The sequence below is a fragment of the Rana temporaria genome, chromosome 2 (assembly GCF_905171775.1).
Source record: "Rana temporaria chromosome 2, aRanTem1.1, whole genome shotgun sequence".
In the NCBI taxonomy this organism is placed as follows: domain Eukaryota; kingdom Metazoa; phylum Chordata; class Amphibia; order Anura; family Ranidae; genus Rana; species Rana temporaria.
In genome coordinates, this window is record NC_053490.1 from 318,928,674 (window position 1) to 318,951,078 (window position 22,405).

Below are 22,405 nucleotides of genomic sequence, written 5' to 3' on the forward strand. Positions count from 1 at the left end.
CACTTTAAAAAGGAGAGGGGTTAGGGCATGGGGTACTCCAAAACAATTAGCACAAAAATTTGAGCACAATCTGTTAGTATTTGTGAGAGTTGGATAGTGTAATGTCTCACAGTTGAAGACCATGAGGCACGTCTTTTCAGTTTACAGTCTTTACTCACAATAACCCAGGACAGTGGCCACCTTCCAGCTTCCTCCAGACACAGTCCAGTGAGTGAGATAGTCCTTCTACAGACAAAATCCCCTGAGGTGAGGTACTACAATCAGCTTCTAGCACAGTCCCCCCAGGCCTTCAGCCCTGACCCCAGTTGAGGCCTCTAGAACAGCTACACAGTTCATGGGCTGCTCAAGGGCAACAGCCCAACTGGCTATAGAGTCCTTCGGGTAAGAAGTTCTCCAGTGCCATCGATGCCCCCCCCACCCGCCCGCTGAAACCACTGCGGAAGGGAATTACACATCCTTGTCGCTCTTGCAGTTTAAGGTTAAACCTCTTTTCTTCTAATTTTAATGAGTGGCCACATGACTTATTAGACTCCTTTCGGTGGAAAAGTGTGATCCCTATTGCGAGGTCACCAGTACGGCATTTGTAAATTGAAATCATAGCATCTCTTCTCCAGAGAGAACAAGTTCAGTGCTTTCTTAAGTTCACCTTTCTTCATAACTAATATGCTCCAGACCCTTTATTAGTTTTGTTGCCCTTCTTTGTACTCGCTCCATTTCCAGGTCCTTTTCCATCCTAGATTCTCCCAAAGGCTCACCCCCTAGTGAGTAGATTGCATTCATATTTTTTCCACCCATTATTTAAAACTTTTCTATATTAAACCTCATTTGCCATCTAGTTGCCCACCCCATTATTTTGTTCAGATCTACTTGCAAGGTTTCCAAGTTATTGCCCTGCTTAGCTTAGTGTCATCCGCAAATAGATTGAGCTGTGTATCCTATCCTCCAAATCGTTTATGAATAAATAAACAGGATTGGTCCTAGCAGAGAACCCTGGGGGACCCCCACTTCCCACCTCTGACCGTTCCGAGTGGTCCCCATTGATCACCACCCTCTGAACTCGCCCTTGTAGCCAGTTTTCAATCCATGTTCTCACCCTATGGGCCATGCCAATGGACCTTACTTTGTACAGTAAACGTTTATGGGGAACTGTGTCAAGTGCTTTTGCAAAATCCAGATTCACCACATCCACAGGCCTTCCTTTATCTAGATTGCAACTCACCTCCTCATTAAAGGTTGATAGATTGGTTTGGCAAGAACGATTCATGAATCCATGCGGATTACTGCTAATGATACCCATTTCATTAATAAAATGTTGTATATAGTCCCTTATAATCCCCTCCAAGAGCTTCCCAGATTCCCAGGGATGTATTTTGGCCCTTTTTTAAATATTGGTGCTACATTGGCTTTTCTCCAATCAGCTGGTACTATTCCAGTCAGTATACTGTCAGTAAAAATTAGGAACAATGGTCTGGCAATTACAGTATCTATCGGCGTACAACATGCACCCCAACTTTAAGAGGGAAGTTTCAGGAAAAAAACAGCCCCCTGTGTATAACACGCAGGCACAGTTTACCCTCTATTTTCAGGGTAAAAAGTGAGTGTTATACGCCAATAAATACAGTACTTGACTGAGTTCCCCAAGTACCCTCGGGTGCAAGCCATCTGGTCCCTATAGGATTTATTAATGTTACGTTTCCCAAGTCTATTTCCAAATCTGCCCTCGGTTAGCTGTGATGTGTCATAAGGACAAACACAGCAGTTTTGGTTACTGAAGCCCCCCCCCAATTCCCACTGAGAAGCCAATATGGTCTGTCCTCCCTTTTTTACTGTTTATATACTTAGAGATTCTTGGATTTTTTTTTCTCTCCTCCACTATGTGTCTTTCTTGTTCTATCTTAGCCACCCTAATTTCACCCCACATATATCTTGTTGCATTCTTTGTAAAGTCTGAATGCTGATGATGATCCATCAGCCTTGTATTTATTGAAGGCCTTCTCCTTTGCTTTTATATGCATTTTTACATTGGAGTTAAGTCAGCTAGGACTTTTGTTCGCTCTTTTAAATGTATTATCCAATGGGATGCACTGGCTAATGCCCTTATTTAATATGTTCTTAAAGCAAATCCATCTCTCCTCCGTGTTCTTTGTTTCTAAGATTTTATCCCAATTTATATCTTCTAGCAAGGTTCATAGTTTAGGGAAGTTGGCTCTTTTGAAATTCACTCAGTCACTGTAGATCTGTTGCCACAGTATACCACAGCTTCTCACCGCTGAGTTGAATCTTGGGCTTGTGTCCAACGGTCCTCAAAACGCATTCAAATCTGACACAGAAATCTTTTCAGCAGTCAAAAGCCATTTAAAACTTCAAACATTCTAAGCCTTCCCAAGGCTTGCTTTCTTTGCAGTCCGTGCCTTGTTTTCATTTATTTTCCGACCTCCACTTTCTGTAGTGTTCCTTGCACCAGATTTTCATGTTTCTTCTGTGATGACAGTACCCAGCTTCTTCTCACCTGATACTTGCTCAGGGTCATTGAAACAGAGACAGAAACTGGAGCCCAAGATTCAACTTAGTGGTGAGAAGCTGTGGTATACTGTGGTCAGTAGTGTATTTAGTCAAGGCCACATCCCTTTCTGTTTAAGCCCTGAAATTTTCGAGTGGGGACACTAGTTCTGAGGGACTGGGGGAGGGGCAATGGATTCCATTAATTTGCATAGATTCTCTCACTACCTGTTTGGCTATGGGGCAGGAAGTGAAGGGAAACATCTGCAATGGGACAGGGATGGTAAAAAAAAAAATAATCTGACAGGAGCTATAACCCTCCCTTACTCTATCCAACATGGGAAAAAAAGTGTTGCCTATAGTTCTACTTTAAGCACAAATTTCTGAAAAATTTATGGAGAGGACCAAGAAGATATAACCATGCTAATGGTGCAGAAGAAAACATATAGCAAAGTGAGGAATGTTTGTGGTCCAGGATGATAGGACAGTCAAAATTAGAAGCAGCTCCCCCCCACAGTTGCGGAATGCCGGTCACCCGCATACCGGAAACAGTGCGGCCGCTGTATGGGGGGCGCTAGACCAATTTGCCTCTCGGCCCAGTCCATCCCATAAGACTGGCGCTACACTGACAGTGTAGCATAGGCCGGCAGGGACTCTTTCCATGCTGCCCCCTGCAAAGTGCTGGACTAGGCCAGGATACAGCAGTGACTGTTCCTCAGAGCATCAATACACAGTTCCCTCTTCATGTTCGTTTGACTCTTTGCCACTGGCAATAGTGTCCACACATTCCAGTAAAAGTATTTACTCTCCCCTCTGGATGGCGGATGCACAGTCCCGGGTGACTCCTTCAGTTGACAGTGGTTAACCTTTATCCATACTGAGTGGATTTTTACTTTCAACCTTCCTACTTTGAACTGTTTGAACATACACTGTAAGTTCTAGTTTTCAAACGTGGATATTTCAATATTTATTTTTAATGATTGTTTATAGCACTATGCACTTTATTATTATTGGTATATGGTAACATTACCTCATATATTTGAGCTCACATCGATTTGCATATTTGCACATTGCATTTTAAGCTTGTTTTGCACATTTAATATGGTATATGTTCATAGTTGCACATTTGCGCATGGTTATTGTATTTGCTTGTTTTGCACATGCAATATGGTTTATGTTTAGCGCTGCACTTTTTGAATTTATCACAAGTTACCCCTTCATGACTTGCATTGAGTTATAAAGACTGATTTAAATTTTTGTGAGCACTGTACAAAAAATTATAAATTAGGTTTTAAAAAAAACTGTATAGGCAAAGCATTTTAAACACAGCAAGACAAAGCGGTGATCAGACAAAATTAAACAATGCTGTAAATGGAAATCACTAAAAAAACAAAAGTTGCAAAAAAATATAACATGTCCAAACACATTACAACCGCTGTCAATTCAACAGTCTCATCCCTACAGGACATATAACTCACTAATTCACTGGAGTTGCTGAGGCAAAGGGCATTTTTCACACTGGCTAAAAGAGAATATATTAATATAGCATGATTTATGCTGGCAGCATAAAAAGATGAAATAAGAAAGGATGTTATAAATGATGAAATCTGCCTTGGGGATCAATACAGAGAGGAAGCAAATGTAAATCATAAAAAAAAATCTGATTAAATATGGCCAGGGCTGTGCATTTTTCTGAAAATTTCACCAACTGCTCTCTGTTGTACATATCAACACTGAATCATCATAAATCCATTGTCATTTAGTGATATGCTCGATACGACTGCCATGTGTCCCAGCCCTCCCTCCCCCTTCCCTACCCTTCCCTGCCTACCCATTCTATATCCCTCTAATTTCTTTTTCTCCATCTTTTTCCTACCCTCTTGTCTCTTTTCTTTTTCTTCATTTATAGACAAATTGAAACGCTTGTGTTGTCTATGATGCATCATTTGTTATACTTTCCAATTTATTACTCTGTATTGATGCCTCTTTGGAGAGTTGATTTACTTTTATTGTACTGTCTATTTCTATCAATAAAAAATATATTAAACAAAAAAAAATCAAAAAAAATCCATTGTCATATGGAAAATAAACTTTCTGCAGAACAGTATAGTTGTTCTTGTCACTCAAACCTTTCCATTGTCATGGTTTACAGAAGCTGTTGCCAAAAAGTAACAATTTAGCTCAGCCCTCAAAATTTCCACTCGCCTACTAGCATTTGGCGAGTGGATTTAAGCTGGGGGCGAGTGATGACAGGGCTGCATGACCAATCTCCCTCCAATCTGTGCCTACACTTAGAGTCCCGATGAGATTGGCGGCCGAAGAGGAAAGGTGCATGCTCGGGAAAAGTAGTCTGGTGAGCCGCGCACAGGCAGAGCAGTACACAGGTGCTCTCCTTACAATTCTTATTAAGCCATGGGACCTAACAGTATGACCTCTCTGAGCCTGCCCCCCTCCCCAGACCAATGTAGCTGGAGAGCAGAAAGTAATGAGTGAGGTGGAGGAGTGCAAAAATTACACTCCGGTGCATCGCTCACTGAAAGTTGCCCTGACATGAGAGCGGCAGCCTTCTAGTTTGTGCAGTTTTCTTCTCCTTGTCCTCTATGTAAGTGTCCAACAGTTTAGCCTGAGCACTGTGAACAGACTGGTCTCAATGTGTGCTGTGCGGTGTCAATGTACACTGTGCTATGGTGTCAATGGCTGTGCAGTTGTGTGGATCTCAGCACTGGATTGTACTCCCTCCCGCTGTGCTGCAGCTCCTCTCCTCTCTGCCAGCCTGAAAAAAAGGGGGAAGTGGGGACATGCAAGCGTGAAGCCGCACACACAGGCTCCTGATGATGAGATGAATGGGGGAGAGAGAGGATGATGGGAGTTGCAGAGGAGACAGCAAGAGAATGGGGAAGAGACCCGGTTCTAGTGCCCTGTCTCTCTCTGGTCTGCCTCCAGTGCCCTGTCCCTCTGGTCTGCCTCCAGTGCCCTGTCCCTCTGGTCTGCCCCCAGTGCCCTGTCCCTCTGGTCTGCCCCCAGTGCCCTGTCCCTCTGGTCTGCCCCCAGTGCGCTGTCCCTTTGGTCTGCCCCCAGTGCCCTGTCCCTCTGGTCTGCCCCCAGTGCCCTGTCCCTCTGGTCTGCCCCCAGTGCCCTGTCCCTCTGGTCTGCCCCCAGTGCCCTGTCCTATTTTGTTAAAGTTGTTGTTGGTAATATTTAATTTTGTAACTTGATTCTGCATAAAACATTGTCATTCCATGAGATAATCTACGAGGGCGTGTTTACGGGTGCAATTAGGCGCAGGGCAGTGTATGAATTAGGTGGGGCAACTGGTGGCGAGTAACTCTTGAGGCCTGGCTAGTAGCTCAGGACTTGAAATTTTGAGCCCTGATTTAGTTTATACGCAATTAATTGATATGTAATAAGTGAAAAGACTCTTCTGATCTGTCCTGAGATCCCCTGTCCCCCCACTGGGTGCCACCCAATTTTCCTTTTACATATTATAGGAGGGGTAAAACCAAGTTGTCAATTGCAGACAAGCTATCAACGACATATTTGGCCTCCTCCAACAGTCATATGTCACTGAAAATCAGGAATTCATATTTAAAGATAAACCCACAATATACCGTAGTTGAATTAATCCTACCTTCAAGTGGTTCTTAACAACTTTGTGCATCTGGACGCAAGTGGCCAAGCACATGAAAATCAGAATGGTAAGAAAAAGAAAAAATAAATTTACCAAGATGGAGGTTTCGGATCAAGAGCAAGGTAGAATAAGGAAACAATAAAATAGGAGGCGTCAGCCCATCTTTTTCCTGGGAACACGATCATATAGCCAGTCCCCATCTTGACATCAGCATAAATTATAGCCACATTTATAGATGCAACATCAGGGCGACTATATCCAGGATAACCCTGGATATATCTGAAACAGGTTAATTTAGAAGAAGCAGTACATGAAACTTTGGTATATGTATCCTGGATTACAGTTATAGGAGAGTGAACCATACATATAACGTTTTTCTCTTTGGAAAACATGAAGGTCCTGGCCACACCTCCTCAAAGACGAAAAGTCTGAATGATTATTTTGACAAAGGAGGGAGCACCATTTGAGAATTTCCTTATAATAAACCTAATTTAAGGCCATATTGCTGGGTTTGATGAGAATTTAAATCAACCTTGTCAAATATTCTAGTCTTTATTGTGTTCCCACACAACCATATAAAGTTGATTTTAAGTAGAGAATCATAAAAGTAGTTAAAGTAGTAGCAATGTCCATAAAGAATTTGAGCGAATTAGGAAAATAAGTGTAAATGACCATGTTATAAATTCCCAATACAATTTGAAAATGATTAAATCCACCAAAACAAAAAAAGCAAAATACCAAATGGTAGCACCATCGAGTTTGGTAAGAGAACAGCAGCCATACAGAAGGGATATTATTAAAGTGGTTGTAACGTCACTCTATGTAATTAATAAAACCCCCTTTGTTATATGCAGCTATGCTGCACAGTGCCTTTGTTTTATAAAAATGATGCATTGCAATACCTTAAGTCACAGTGCTGCCATGAATTAACAGCTGACAGGCGGGGAGGGAGGAGGAGACTGCAGGCTGGCTCTCACAGCGGGCGGACTAACAGCTCCTCTCACCACTCCAGCTGGATACACTATCTCTGGACGGACAATTGATCACCAGACATACCATCACAGTCATACAGGGCAGCCCGATGCTGGTCCTCCTGCATGGATCCTAGGCTCAACTCACTCCCTCTAATGGCCTTCTTTTTCCGACCACAATTACACAGCTCCTGGCTTATACTTGGACTATCCATCTATCGCAAACTGTCATCCCCCTCCCCCCACTGGCTTGTGATTGCTATTTTTGTTTACATTTGATGTTTATCCTTAATAAATTGTGCTACACTATGCCTGCTTGGCGTTTGCTTCCCCTCCCCTCCCTGACAGAGGCACGTAAACTGACCACGGTATCAAGGCTCAGCAGCCATGATTACTGTGGTCAGCACAGACAGGGGGACACAGCAAAAGGCAGGATCAACCAGTTATTTATTTATTTTTTACAGCATAAAGAGGGACAAATGACAAATAGGTTTTATAACCACTAACTGTATATCATGGCTCTGTCGTGGGCACCTAAATATGATTGGAAATGAAAAATGAAAAACACCATTTAACGTTGCTGCATTAAATAATGCCTAAAAGAATTGTCTCCCCTCGGGGTTCGACACTGCTCTACTTGTACCATAAGTCTTGAGAAGACTTCTCTGTTTGAAACTGTGTCCTTCCGGGGTTCCGTGCGGTCCAGCCGACACCCTTCCTTCTTTTTCTTCTCTCCTTTTCACCCTACGTTTCCTCTCTTATCTTTCCTTTTACTTTTTCCTCTTTCCTTATTTCTCCTTGATTAAAATACTGTATTTGTAATTTCTTAGGCAATGCTGAGATTTATTGCCTAGATCTAGTTTACGGTCTCTTTTCCATAGACCTACATATTATTATTTTTTGTTATACATTGCTTTTGGATTGGAGCTATTCCCCTCATTAATATACACTTTATGTGTTGCCTATTGTTAGGTTTACAGTTGTTTTCTTTATAACACCCTACCTGATGCTGTTCAGTATTAACATACGTTGTCTATGTTTAGAAGGTTCTGTTGCTATGACTGTATTTGCTTTATCCATGATGTACCATGACATACCCCTATTGTTCCAACCAAAAATGTCTGTTAGGCCCCGTACACACGACCAAACATGTCTGCTGAAACTGGTCCGCGGGCCAGTTTCAGCAGACATGTTCGGTCGTGTGTAGGCCCGAGCGGACAGGATTCCAGCAAACATTTGCCCGCCGGGCCTTTTCTCAGCAGACAAATATTCCTGGACTTGTTTTAAAAACAGCCCGCTGGAATCCTGTCCGCTCGGACATGTTCGGTCGTCTGTACAGACCTACCGTACATGTCCGAGCGTCCGCCATCCCTCGCATGCGTCGAATGACTTTGATGCATGCATGGAAGCATTGAACTGGCAGGGCCGATGACGCGGCGACGGCGCGGACACGCCCCGCGTATTGTTTACGTGCGGATTTCTGTACGATGGTTAGTACAGCCATCGTACAGAAATCCCCGGGCAGACATGTACGGTGAAAACGGTCCGGCGGACCGGTTTCATCGTACATGTTTGCCCGTGTGTACGCGGCCTTACTGTACTCTGTGTCTTTTTTCTCAATAAAAAAAACAGAAATAATGCCTAAAAAAACACTGCTGCTGAAGTGTAACTAATACAATAAAATAAAATAAAGCTCCCAAACTTCATGGATCTTAAGCTCAAATGGACTACCCTAAAAGGAAACCTGGTCAGCTGTGCTCTATCTTTACATTTACCTCTTACTTTTCCGAACCCCATGTCATGAGCACATCCTACGTGAAACTTTTATTTATAAAAAAAAAAAATAAAAAAAAAGAAGATAGATATCATATTATTAGTAAAAAAAAAAAAAAAGATATAAAGATAAAACATATTAATCAAGAATACAATAAAACAGACCTAAAAACTACCTACCGTATTTGCCGGCATATAAGGCGACCTTTTGGATGAAAAAAAATGCATCCAAAGTCGGGGGTTGTCTTATACGCCGGATCTGTCTCCGCCAGGCTGCGGACATCCATGATTCAGGCTGCGGGCATCCATGATTTAAAAGCCGTGCCTCCTCCTCAGACTGTTCCGTGATAGGCGGAACACTCATTTTCCCAACAGGGCCTCAGTTTAGTGTTCAGACAATCACGGATGCCTTCTCATCCTCGGATGAGAGGTCGTCCGTGATAGGCGGAACACTGAACAGAGGCCCCACTGGGAAAATTAGTGTTCCGCCTATCACGGAACAGTCTGAGGAGGAGGCGCGGCTTTTGAATCATGGATGCCCGCAGCCTGAAACATGGATGTCTGCAGCAAAAAAATAAGGTAGGGAGATCGTCTTGGCCGGCACAGTAGAGGCATGTGATGGACAGTGGAGGCATGTGATGGACAGTGGAGGCATGTGATGGACAGTGGAGGCATGTGATGGCACAGTGGAGGCATGTAATGGCACGGCACAGCACGGGCATGTAATGGCACGGCACAGTGGGGCATGTAATGGCACGGCACAGTGGGGCATGTAATGGCACGGCCCAGGGGGGCATGTAATGGCACGGCACAGTGGGGCATGTAATGGCACGGCACAGTGGGGCATGTAATGGCACGGCACAGTGGGGCATGTAATGGCACGGCACAGTGGGGCATGTAATGGCACGGCACAGTGGGGCATGTAATGGCACGTCACAGTGAGGCATGTAATGGAATGGCACAGTGAGATTTTAAAAATGCCTGTTTCTGTCCGTGGTTGTTCTGGCTACCCCTCAGCTTCCAGACAGACTAGTAGGAAGGGGGTAATCTTATACAGCGAGTATATCCCAAAACCAACATTTTCCCTGGAAAAATAGGGTGTTGTCTTATACGCCCAGTCGTCTCATACGCCAGCAAACACAGTAGTTCCTTTTCACCAGCTATTCCTAAATTTTATGGACAGCTTAGTGATCAGAATGGTACCAGCTGACTAGAGTAAAGCCAACGTAGTACCAATATTTACAAATAAGCAGGGACAAACTGTATCTGGAATCTACAGACCAGTCAGACTAACATCAAAAGTATGTAAACTATTGGAGGGGATAAGGGAATATATCCAAGAAATTGCTGGTGAAAATAGTATCATTAGTAGTAATCAGCATGGATTTATGAAAGACAGTTCTTGCCAGACAAATTTGTTAACATTATACTAGGAAGTAAGCTGCCATCTAGACAAAGGAAGGCCTGTGGATGTGGTGTATCTAGATTTTGCAAAAGCATTTGATACGGTTCCCCATAAACACTTAAATTTACAAATTGAGGTCTGTTGGCATGGACCTTCGGGTATATACCTGCATAGAAAACTGGTTATAGGCAGTGATAAATAGTGGGTAGTCAGAATGGTCTGGTAGGTGGGGTCCCCCCAGGCTCTGTCCTGGGATAATTTTTGTTTAATTTATTCATTACTGAAATAGCAGTTGGAATAAATAGCTCAATCTTAGTGTTTGCCAATAATACAAAGCTAAGCAGGGCAATAACTTTACAAGATATAGACATTTTACAAGAACGCAATAAAATAAAGGGGTGGGCAGCTACATGGCAAATTAAATTTTACGTTGAAAAATGTCAAGTAATGCACTTGGGGGCTAAAAACATGAATGCAAGTTACTTGGTAGAGTGAGAACCTTTGGAAGAATCCAGGATGGAAAAAGTTCTAGGAGTCCTAATAGATCACAGGCTCAGCAATGGCATGCAATGCAAAGCTGTAGCAAGCAAATCAGAATATTAGCATGCATTGGGGTATTTGCTTAAGAGATAAATCTAAAGTTCTACCACTTTACACAATTCTGGTCCGGCAGCATCCTGAGTATGTCGTCCAGTTCTGATCAGCAGTCCTCAGAAAGGATGTGTTGGAATGGACAGAGTCCAGAGGGAAACAAAACTAGTGGAGAGACTGAAGGGCCTTGAGAGAAGATATTATAGCGATATACTAATAGCTCAATGGTTATTGCAGCAAAAGGAAAAAAATATTCAGTTTCAGGTAGCTTAAGACACACAGACACTCTTGAGAGAAGTGGTTTAATCTTAAACTGGGTAGGGGGTTCTTTACTGTCAGAACGGTTAGGATGTGGAACTCCCACAATCAGCTGTGTCAGCGGGAAGTGTCGATAGTTTAAAAAAAACTCTAAGGCCCCGTACACACGGTCGGACCAAACCGAAGAGACTGGCCCGTCGGACCGTTTTTCATCGGTTCACCTCTGAAGTGGCCATACGGCCTGATGTGTGTACACACATCGGGTCAGAACGCGGTGACGTCAAACACACGACGTGCTGAATAAAACGAAGTTCAATGCTTCCAAGCATGCGTCGACTTGATTCTGAGCATGCGCGGGTTTTGAACCGATGCTTTTCTGTACTAACCATCGGTTTGGTCCGATGGGGCAGCGGTCCATCGGTTCGGTTTTGAAGTATGTTTAGAAATTTTGGACCGAAGGAAACCAGACTGATAGCCTATACACACGGTCGGTTTGGTCCGATGAAAATCAACTTCGGTTCATTCTCATCGGACCAAACCGACCGTGTGTACAGGGCCTTAGAAGGGCATTTTAGGGTGTGCTGTATACAGGGATAAGGAAAAAGTTATTGACAAACACACACATACACACATCCACTCCCACACAGGATGAATTGGATGGACCGATGTCTTTACGCAAACTTACCACTATGTAACTTTGAATTACTAGCATTGCATTTAGCCTTTTCTAAATGCAATGTATCTGGCCATGAAGTCCCCTCTCTACATCATTGTGTCTCTGCATTAAGATTTTTATAGCATGCATCATCAGTGACTTTTTTTGAAGGATGGAGATTGCCTATGGTATTTTAGCCAATGATCTATTGTGTAATGACCGCAAGTTATTATGGATGCGTTGATCCTAGATATTTATTTTATGTCAGATGAAGAAAATAGGTTTTGTGGTCAGATAGTTTTGTCAACTGCTGTTTGGCAATTGTAGTTTTTATTGGGTCAACTCAAGACCCACAGTACAACTGCCTCCAAAGTATGATGGTATTGGGCACATTTTAACTTGTTAAACAGTTTTTTTCTAAACACATTCTACCATAAAGTCCCGTCTCTAACCTTGGTGGAAACTATTCAGTGCATTGTGCACTTATGGCTGTGGCTAAATTTGATGAGCTACATTGTACAACATTGCATAAAGGAAGGCAAAGCCATTATACTAATGGAAATGAGTCGTTCAAAAAACATCCTGAAATGTGTCACTGTTTGAAAAATCTGAGCATGTACTAACTCAGTGTGAGAAAATCAGCTTAAGCACTGTTGAAAGGGAACATTAGAGGTAATCAGGAAATGTCATTCACACTTGTAATGATTTCTAGATTATGTTATGAAGTACCAGCTTAATACTGGCTCTTTTATTTCACATATTTAAAGGTGCAAAACAGAACAAGGTCATTACTAGATCGCATAATTAAAAATAATTTACATTTCAATGACAAACTCGGGGAGGGGTTTCACAGTACTGCTATTGCTATAGTACAGTAAGAAAAATGGTATATGAAATGTATGAATTCAGAGATATGAAATAATATCTTCTGACCATACAGGTTTCTCGCAGAAACCTAATTTAATAAATGTAATTGTAGAACTTTTAACACAAATGTAATGCTAGAATGACCATAATCCATACTTCAAATACATACTGTACATGCACCAGGCTATTAACTAATTGTATTTAATAGTGCCGCTAATTTACGCAGCACTTTACATATATATTTATTTTGTTATTAAACCAGTAAGGCTCGATCCACACTACCGTGATGTGACTTTGATGAGATTTAAAGTGCGACTTTGAATATTCTATGGGGCCAAGTTGCACTGTAAATCGCATCAGAAAGTGCAGGAACTTTTTCCAATATCTCAGAATTCTGAGTTGCATTGATTATAACAGGCACCATTAAGAACAAAGGGCCAGATTCATGTACAAGAGCGCTGGTGTAACGTAACCCGTTTACGATTTACTCCAGTTTTAGTGCCCGATCCACAAAGCACTTACCTGGAAACTTGCGGCGGTGTATCGTAAAGACGTCCAGCGCAAGGCGGGCAAATTCAAATGGGCGTGTGCTCCGTTTCGCAATTCCCGTAGTGCTTTGCGCGCAGTGATGTCATTTTTTCTAACGGCGACGCGCGTAGCGCAATTCCGTATTCCCGGACGGCTTACGCAAACGACGTTCATTTTTAAATTTTGATGCGGGAACGACGGCCATACTTTATACAGCAATACGATTGCTGTGTAAAGTTAGAGCACCTAAAACTTTGCGACGGGAAACTAGACTAGCGAAAATCCGTCGTGGATCGCCGTAACTCCTAATTTGCATACCCGACGTTGGTTTACGACGCAAACTCCCCCCAGCGGCGGCCGCGGTACTGCATCCTAAGATCCGACAGTGTAAAACAATTACACCTGTCGGATCTTATGGATATCTATGCGTAACTGATTCTATGAATCAGTCGCATAGATAGAAACAGATACGACGGCGTATCAGGAATCTGGCCCAAAGATTTCCCTTGCCATGTGATTCCACACGACTCAAGTTACACTAGTGTGAACCAGGCCTTACTTAGAGGTCTCTGTGTACCCATCTGTAACAATCAGCCCGATACACAGCTTCTCTGTCTGTACCAAGTACTGCTTCTTTTGTTGTTGCTGCTCTTGCCCTAGTTTCTGACCTGAAGATGTGGAGGAGGCTTCGGGACTCTCACAGTCTTCGCCCAACACAAATATCTCTTTCCTATCTTCATTTTGGACCAGGAATGTGTCATTTCACCGTTATTGGATCAGTAGAGAAAATATAGAAATGGGTTGAACTTAAAGCAAAAAGGAAACCCACCGGTTGAAGGCCATACACCAAACTCCAGCAGAAAGCAGCGGATTCTCGAAGCTGGAATCACAGGCATATGCAAACAGCTGTGGCCACTCGGTCTATACAAACTAATGACAGGCTTAGAGGAGCTGTTGCTGTTCACATGTTTCTGCACATTCAGTGGTTACCTGAAGTTAGAGACAGACGTCTAATCCCGGACGCAGACAGATGCTGAAATCCAGTGTGTGCACCGAATCGACCATGCAAATTTAGCTGAATGGATTTCCAAAAGTGGTTTTAAGGCCTCATGAACACCAGATGTTCAGCACCACCGCAGGAGATTGTTTTGGTACGCACTGAAGGCACAGATTTACCATCCAGCCCTGCTGTCAGCAACCTTTAAAACTCTATTAGAGGCGAAAAGCTGCTGTGGCTGTACGGGGCCCCAGGTACATTGAATGGTATTAACAAGGGATAGGCCGAACTAACCTGTTTGGGGCACCAGAACTTTCACAAATCAGGAAAGTCTATGGGACCCAAACATGAAAAATGTAAAGTGCCCATTTTGAAGGCTTATATGCAAGTAATTGGGCATACAATGGTTATGGGGGACATGCATCAATAAAAAAAACATCGTTTTTAAATGAGCAGTGATTTACTGATGCTTAAAGTGAAAGTGTAAAAATGAAAAATGTGTTTCTTTCAATATAGTGCCTGGGGTGGGGGCGGGGGTCCCCTTAGTCCACCTGTAAAGTGGCACTTCTGCACTGTGTATAGAAGCAGCTGCAGCAATAATTGCATTTGTAGAGCCCAAAAAAAAAAAAAAAAATTACAAACAAGCTCTCTATATTTTGTAAGCAACGGCTTGGGGAGCCAGTCTGTATGATGCCACAATGTAGTGCATGGGGAACATGATTAGAGATTTTTTGGATACATTTTGGCGTCTACCACAGATTTTAGATTTCTACTTCTGTAATGGTGTGGCAAAAATTGTTCTTTGAGGTACTCTTGATGAAAGCAAGAACTGGCCATGCTGTCAAAAATTGCAATGATATGCACCTGTCAAATGGGTGCGGATTTTTTTTTTTTTACAGTACCAGCGTCTAAATGCAAGCTTGTCAAAGCTGCTGGCTCAACAGATTCTGGCTTTCTGCCTGGTGGATTCTGCCCCCTTCTGTGAATTTGCAGAATGTGCTGTACCACAATGGCAGGTTCCCAGTCGCAATTTATTTTCACACAAGTCATTCCAGCTCTACCTTCAATGTCGAAGGGAAGGTTGTGGCATTGTTGGGAAAGGTAGTCAGCCGGAAAGTTCACGTTACTGCGGACACGGGGTCCAGCAAGTATGGGCAGGGACGATATATTTTGTTTACCTGGCTCCCGTCCTCAATTTGGTGGTGCAGAATTTCCTAAATAGGTACCATGGGTAGGAAGATCTACTAAAGAAGGTATTAGACATCATAAATACACCTTTGGGATTACTCTGAAACTGGAGGCCAGAGTATGCTTATTGGGTTGCATAGAGGAGAGGCATGAGCAAAAAGGCATCACGGTAGCGGTACTGAGGTGCCCGTTTCAGGCCAGAAAATTTATAGCACAAAACTGGCAATCACAGAAAGCACCGACATCAGCAGAATGGGTCAATGTAATAAACACGACAGTGTGGAAGGAAAAAGTAGTTCTGACTAGACGCGGCAATTTTAGCAAATTACAAACAATGTGGGAGCCCTGGTTGAGAAGAATGGGGTGCCTGCCCTAGAGAGGTGAGAAAAGTTTAGATTAGCAACCAGAAACTAGCCTGATAATGACAAAGAGAGCAAATGGAGAAAGAGAGTTGTAGTCAACAGATAAAGAAGATTAAGTCTGCCGGAGAGTAAAAAAAACAATCGCTGCAATAGTGGTAGAATTTGTGTGTGAAGTCCAAATAAAATGATGAGGGGGAAGTGGGGAGGGTAACGGGTAAAGTGGGCACTTTAAAGTTTACATAATGTGACGCATGTATAATGACGCATGTATTTAAATAGATGTTTTGTAGTGAAGAAAATAATAAAGAATATAAAAAAAAAAGCAGGCCAGAAGAGTCTGTAACCATTTTAGGCGATCATACACAGCCAGTGCTCGGATGGCTGAAATTCAGCGAGAATTCCACCTGCCCGTATACCGCCTGATTTGTGACATGACCACCAGATGAAACTCGACTTTGGCAATGGTGCAGCGGCTGCACATGCAGCAGAGGGCCGTCAACGAGTACCTGTGTGAGTATGGCACAATGACAGGCTCAGCTTTTTCCCCCCCCAAGCCAATGGCTGCTCATAAAGGATGTATGCAGTGTACTGTCACCATTTGAGGAGGCCACAGAGACACCATTGTTCCTATGTCACAGAACTCACAAGAGAAGGGAGAGGGAGAGAGAGAAAGAGCGAGTGGAGGAGAGCGAGCGGAAGAAAAGAGGAGGATTCTGGCAGTTTCGCAGGCACTGAAGCAGAGAAAGACATACGTCAAACAATAGAAGATGAAGAACCCTTGAGAGGAGGCAGTTGTGCAGTGCATTGTGGTCGTTCGGCGGGCTGAACAAATGGTCAAACGACCCTATAATTTGGTTTTTCTGAGAACTTCTGAACAGTCAATGTTCAGCCCGAAATCATGCTTTGGCCGAACCCTTCGCCCATCCTTAGTATTAAAGTGGTTGTATACCCCACTTATTTACTTTTACCTACAGGTAATCCTATAATAAGGCTTACCTGTAGGTATAAAGAATATCTCTTAAACCTGTACGGTTTAAGAGATATTCCCTCCGCAATGCGCTGCTGATTGCAGAGCCGCATGCGTAGCGGGGATCCTCGGCTAAAAGACCGGCAGCCACCGGACCTTGCCGAATTGAAGTCTCCCGCACGCATGCGCGGGAGTGATGTCATCGACGCTCAAGCCAATCACAGCTCTGGAGCGGCGATACCCCGAAGACACGCCGGAGCAAGATGACATCTCGCTTGGCATGGACCAGGTAAGTTCTCTTCACCTTACCTCGTTTTAAGGTAAGTATTTCATAATGAGCTAGTATGTGGTAAAAAAAAAAAATAACAGGGTATACAACCGCTTTAACATTTAGGGTGGACATCTTGCGTTCAGAGCATTAGTACTACTTGGTGTATCATTCATTTTTTATAAGCTGTATGCTTGCACAGTGATTCAAGGTATGCCTCAGGTGATAACATTTACAGTTTCCCGTGTGCTTATGTCAGCTGTCAACCATTTTTTCAAGCCTGCAAAATGCTGGAGTCATAGCTGATCACATGTGCAGTACCAAGGCAAGTATAGATCTAAACTGAGGTTCAGAGGGCATTGTCCTCATCAGACAGGAGATCAGGAGGGTTCTGCTTTGACCTTTTAAAATTGTCTGACAATATTACTGTCTGACTCATATCACACTTTTGCACTCTTAAACAGAAGCATTGTAACTGCTGTGAAATACACTTGATAACAGTGGCTAACCTTAAGCTGTAAAGATACTCTTACAGAGATCGGGGTCTAGAGCTGTTAAAAAAATAAATATGAGACCCAAGGCACAATGAATGTAATTAAGCTCAACGTTAAATAAGACTCCTTGGTCGGAGCAATAAATGTTTCAGAAAGCGGTTTCACATGTCAAGTGGAAAAAAAAATCTGATGAGTTATGATTTGGTAAAGCGGAACTTTACCACTGCATTTGTTTCCTCACCCATTTTTTTTCTGTGCTGCCATATTGCAAGGTCCGGGATGTGCTTAGATGCAACGCTGGTTTCTTCCAAGTATTTGGGAACTAGGAGAAACCTGCGGCGCATCTGCTCACAAAAGCCATCATGTCTAATGTATTGGTGGTGTTTGTGCAAATGCGCAGAAAAATACAAAGTGCATGAGCAGATACACAGCACACTGCACCCTGGGATAGGCAAGTCCGGGAGGCTGCAAGCCTGTGTCTAAGCTGAACACCAGAAAGTGCAGCACAAAAAAACAAAACAAAAAAGGTACAAATCATAATATTTTGGTGTTTTTTTTGTAAGAGGGAGGGGAGAGGATCAAAAAGAAATAATGATGCTACAAAAAGGCACAAGTTTTTTTTTTTTTTACCTTCATGCATTCTATGCATGAAGTTAAAAAACCTTCTGTGTGCAGAAGCCCACAATACTTACCTAAGCCCCCTTTTGATCTAGCCATGTCCACAAGAGCCTTGCCTCTTCAGGAACTCACACTCCTGATTGGCTTTTGGCAGCCAGTGTGCCAATCAGGAGATGGGGTGGAGAGGGGAGCCGTGGCTCCATCTGTGAATGGACACACAGAGCCATGGCTTCGTAGCGCACCTGCTTGGGTGCCCCCACAGAAAGTTGCTTACTGTGGGGGCACCCGGTAGGAGGGAGAAGCCAGGAGCGCCGGCGTGGGGGACCCGAGAAAGGGAAGATCCTGGCTGCTCTGTTCAAAACCCTTGCACAGAGCAAGTACTTATAACATGATTGTTATTTAAATAAATAAAAATAACTGTTTAATATAGCTTTAAGTTCTGCTTAAATCAACAAAAAAGCACGTGTTAATGTCATCTTAATCAAAGATACAAAAGTAATACTTATATATTGAATTACTGTGGGAACATGTTATAGTGTGAGCGTGAGATCATAAGAAATTCAATCATTTGCAAGAGATACTATAGTGCCATTTCCACATTTACAAACAAAACAAAGGAACAAGATCTGAATCAAAAATTCTTTACTGCATTTTTTTTTTTTTATAAACTTATAAATAAAATAAAGAATATACACGAAAATAAATTACCAATGCAACACACAAATCTTAAAGTGATTGTAAAGTCTCGTTTTTTTATTTTTTTAAGTTAAAAATAACAAATATACTTACCTGCTATGTAAAGTGGTTTTGCACAAAGCAGCCTCTTCTCCGATCACTCTTCGGTGCTCCGGGGCCCACCTTTCTGTTGAGTGCCCCCAGAGCAAGCAGCTTGCTATGGGGGCACACAAGTCGAACCAGAGCTCCCTGTGTCCATTTTGATACAGAGCTGCGCCATAGCCCGTCCCCTTTCTCTCCTCATACGATGACTGACTTTGATTGACAGCAGCGGGAGCCATTGGCTCCTGTTGCTGTCTCAGCCAATTAGGGGGGATTCCCAGGCAGCCCAGACAATCCTGCAACATCAGTGGATCTAGAGGGACCTCCAGTAAGTATTAGGGGGGCTGCTACACACAGAAGACTTGTTATCTTAATGCATAGAATTCATTAAGGTAAAAAACTTTCTGCCTTTACAATCACTTCAAAGTTCCCAGTTATATACAAAACAACTAATATGCCAGAATAGGACATTTTACCACTCAAATACTACTTTGACAGACATTGATTGGATACTGAGAAGATATGAATAGAAAATTCAGCTGTACAAGGACTGTTTCTACTAGCATTATGGAGTCAATATACAATGATGACCACTGTCTGCCAAGTTATCTGGATGATCAGGTAGTTTGATATTTTTTTATTAAGTCATAGAGCTGTTAATTTGGTATTTAAGTAAGGAAAAATATTCAGCAGGTTCATAAAAATTTGGGGGACAGTTATAGTAATTGTAAAACTAGCCATCGATTTAATGACAACAAGCCAATTCACCACATATTTTATAGGTATGCAAACTTCATATTGTTTTTGCGGATTGTTTGCTTGGATGCCATCACTGCTAGCAGGCTTCTTTAGGCCTCATGCAGACTGAACATTTTACAAACTCTCCTTGACTTCTTTCCTCCTGGCAGCAAACTTTTAGCAGAAAAAAAAAACGCTTGAGGCTTGTAAACTTGTGTATCATGTTTAGGCACCTCAAGCGCTTGGGCTTAATTAATTTCATTTCAAACAACAGAATAAGCATTTATTCTGGGCATTGAAATAAATGAATGCGCTAAATGCACCTAGGCACGTTAAGGTGTGAGTTTTTTTTATCCAAATCTCTGCTGTTGAACGCACTGGCTGTGTTTTTTTTTTGCAGCTACTAAGCACTAATTAAATCGTAGTATCAATGCATCGCGATTCGACCACCCACGATGCGGCATCGATGCTACGATTTGCATAAATCGATTATGTACAGACGTCACCCATGTGCCGCTATATTCCCTTCTCCGAAAGCAGCCGAAGGAGACGTGGGCCATAGCTGCCTCCGTCCTCCTGAAAACAGGCTGCTGTGAGACACCAGACGGCCGCGGTTGTCCTCCGCCCTCCAGTCCCCCTCACAGGCTGCTCGAGAGTAGTCATAATCATCATCATCAGGTACTTAATTGTACACTGGCAGCATTTGATAGGGCACAGCACAGATGGGGAAATTGATGGGCACACTGGCAGCAATAGATTGGAATAGTAGTGGCAATTGATGGGCACAGTGTCATCAATTGATGAGAACACTGGCAGCAATTGATGGGTACAGTGGCGGCAATTGATAGGCACAGTAGCTGTGTTTGATGGCACAGTGGCGGCAATTGATGGGCATAGTGGCGGCAATTGATGGGCACAGTGGCGTTTTTTTTTTCGTTCGTTTGCGCCCCCCAAAAATTTGGAGCACCAGCCGCCACTGACTACTATTAATAACATAACATATTATATATCATATCTGATGCACCAATTATGTGGACTGCCAATTTGCCAAATTGTGAAAACATTAAAGTGACCAATGAGCATGACCATATCATTTCAATATTAATTATGGTTTAAGTATGTCTTATTGTCTAAGTGATTGATTCACATCACAGCTTCAATGATTTGAAATTGATACCCTTTTTTTGTATGATTTTTGGTTTTGCTCATCACTGCCCCACACATGCAGCCATGCATTGCATGTGTGGGGCAGTGATGAGCAAAATCATAAATTATACAAAAAAAGGGTATCAATTTCAAATCAACAAAGCTGTGATGTGAATCAATCACTAAGACAATTAGACATACATAAACCATAACATGAAATCGCATACATTGTCGTTTGGGGGGATGTTATGGGGACATTGTCTGCAGTCTCTGTCCATCTCTTGTATCATGTTTTCAATCTCTGACCCTCTCTAGTATCATGTCTGTAGTCTCTGACCATCTCCTGTAGTATTTTGGGGTCAGTCTGGAGCTGCTCTTTAAGTTGTCTGCTGTGTTTACACTTTGCTAGAACAGATAATACAAAAAAAACTGAGTTCTTCAGACTGCTTGATTTTTTTGGATGCATCACGGAATCAAATCGTGGACAGGATAATCGTAATCGAATCGAAAAGTGAAGTCAGTGAAGATGCGCACCCCTACTAAGCACCCCATGCCTCTAAACTCCTCAAAACGTCTGTGTGCGCATGGACACTTAACCTAACATGGGAGTTTCGGGGCAGGAAAAAACTGCCAAATGCTCCTGGGAGCAGCAGAAAAAAACATCCTAAAAGCTCAGGCTGGACTTCTCATTTAAGCATCATGTGGTACTAAAGCTTACTAAAACCTGCTATAAAAGGACAATACCACCTCTGTTAAGATATGTGTTTAGCATTCCCAAGCTGCTGCTAAATGGCACATAAAAGACTTCAACAAAGATTCTGAAAACCATACGAAAGATTGCTGTACACTCTTCTCTATTACAAGCTAAACACCATGTGAACAAGGACTTGGGGTGGAAATCGATACTTTTGTGATGAAACTTGTGGAAGCAAACTACATTTATTTCATCATTTGATTTTACATCCACCCCAGTATATCTATGCCAGAACCAGCTTACGGGTATATATTTTATTTAAACGAAACTATCATTCCTTCTCCAATTCCAGGAGGCATCTCTGTTGCAGTTATCTACTAGAAATCAATCAAATAATTAATGAGCATTTTAGTGAGCAGCACAAAAAGTACTTACATGGTATTGTTCTTAAGTAGAGGTTATCTCTGATAACTTGTTGTAGCTTGTGATCTATGGATCCCTTCTGGAACTGAAGGCTAAGATAGTGCTGAAGGTCTTTATTGATAACTTTACCTGCAACACAAAAAACAAATGACCATGAGACTATTTTTTCAGCAATTTTAAAATCAAATTTGAATGTGTTACATACATTTTAAATGCATAGAATGCCGTGTATGTGTTTTTTTTGTTGTTTTAAATAGCGTATAGACATTTATTATTGACCCTCTGTATCCTATTGGTAAGGTTTTCCTTGACTTCCTGCCCTGAAGAAGCATGATTAAATTTGCCCATAGTGAGGAAAGTTGCCCCTGTAAACAGCAATTGCCTTAAGAAGTATCCCCATTAAAAGCCATTACCTCCATTACTGTTCCAGTGACAAGTGTAACATATTTGATTTCCCATCAGTTTGTTTTGGTGATAATGATCAAAAGAACAAACAAACAGAGGGGCCAGTCTTCTCAGTGAAGACACAGACAGCGGTAAAAAAAATAAAAAAAAATA

The 22,405-nt window shown here is 42.4% G+C and overlaps 1 protein-coding gene across 2 annotated transcripts in view; it reads right to left on the reverse strand.

Annotated features, from left to right (window-relative positions):
* The window catches only part of MAGI3 (membrane associated guanylate kinase, WW and PDZ domain containing 3), a 501,439-nt gene that overhangs the window by 277,308 nt on the left and 201,726 nt on the right, over positions 1-22,405 (reverse strand). For both annotated transcript variants that reach the window (XM_040337467.1, XM_040337468.1), the window contains exon 2: positions 21,860-21,976. In XM_040337467.1, the coding sequence (XP_040193401.1) occupies positions 21,860-21,976 (117 nt within the window). The remainder of the gene's footprint in view (positions 1-21,859; positions 21,977-22,405) is intronic.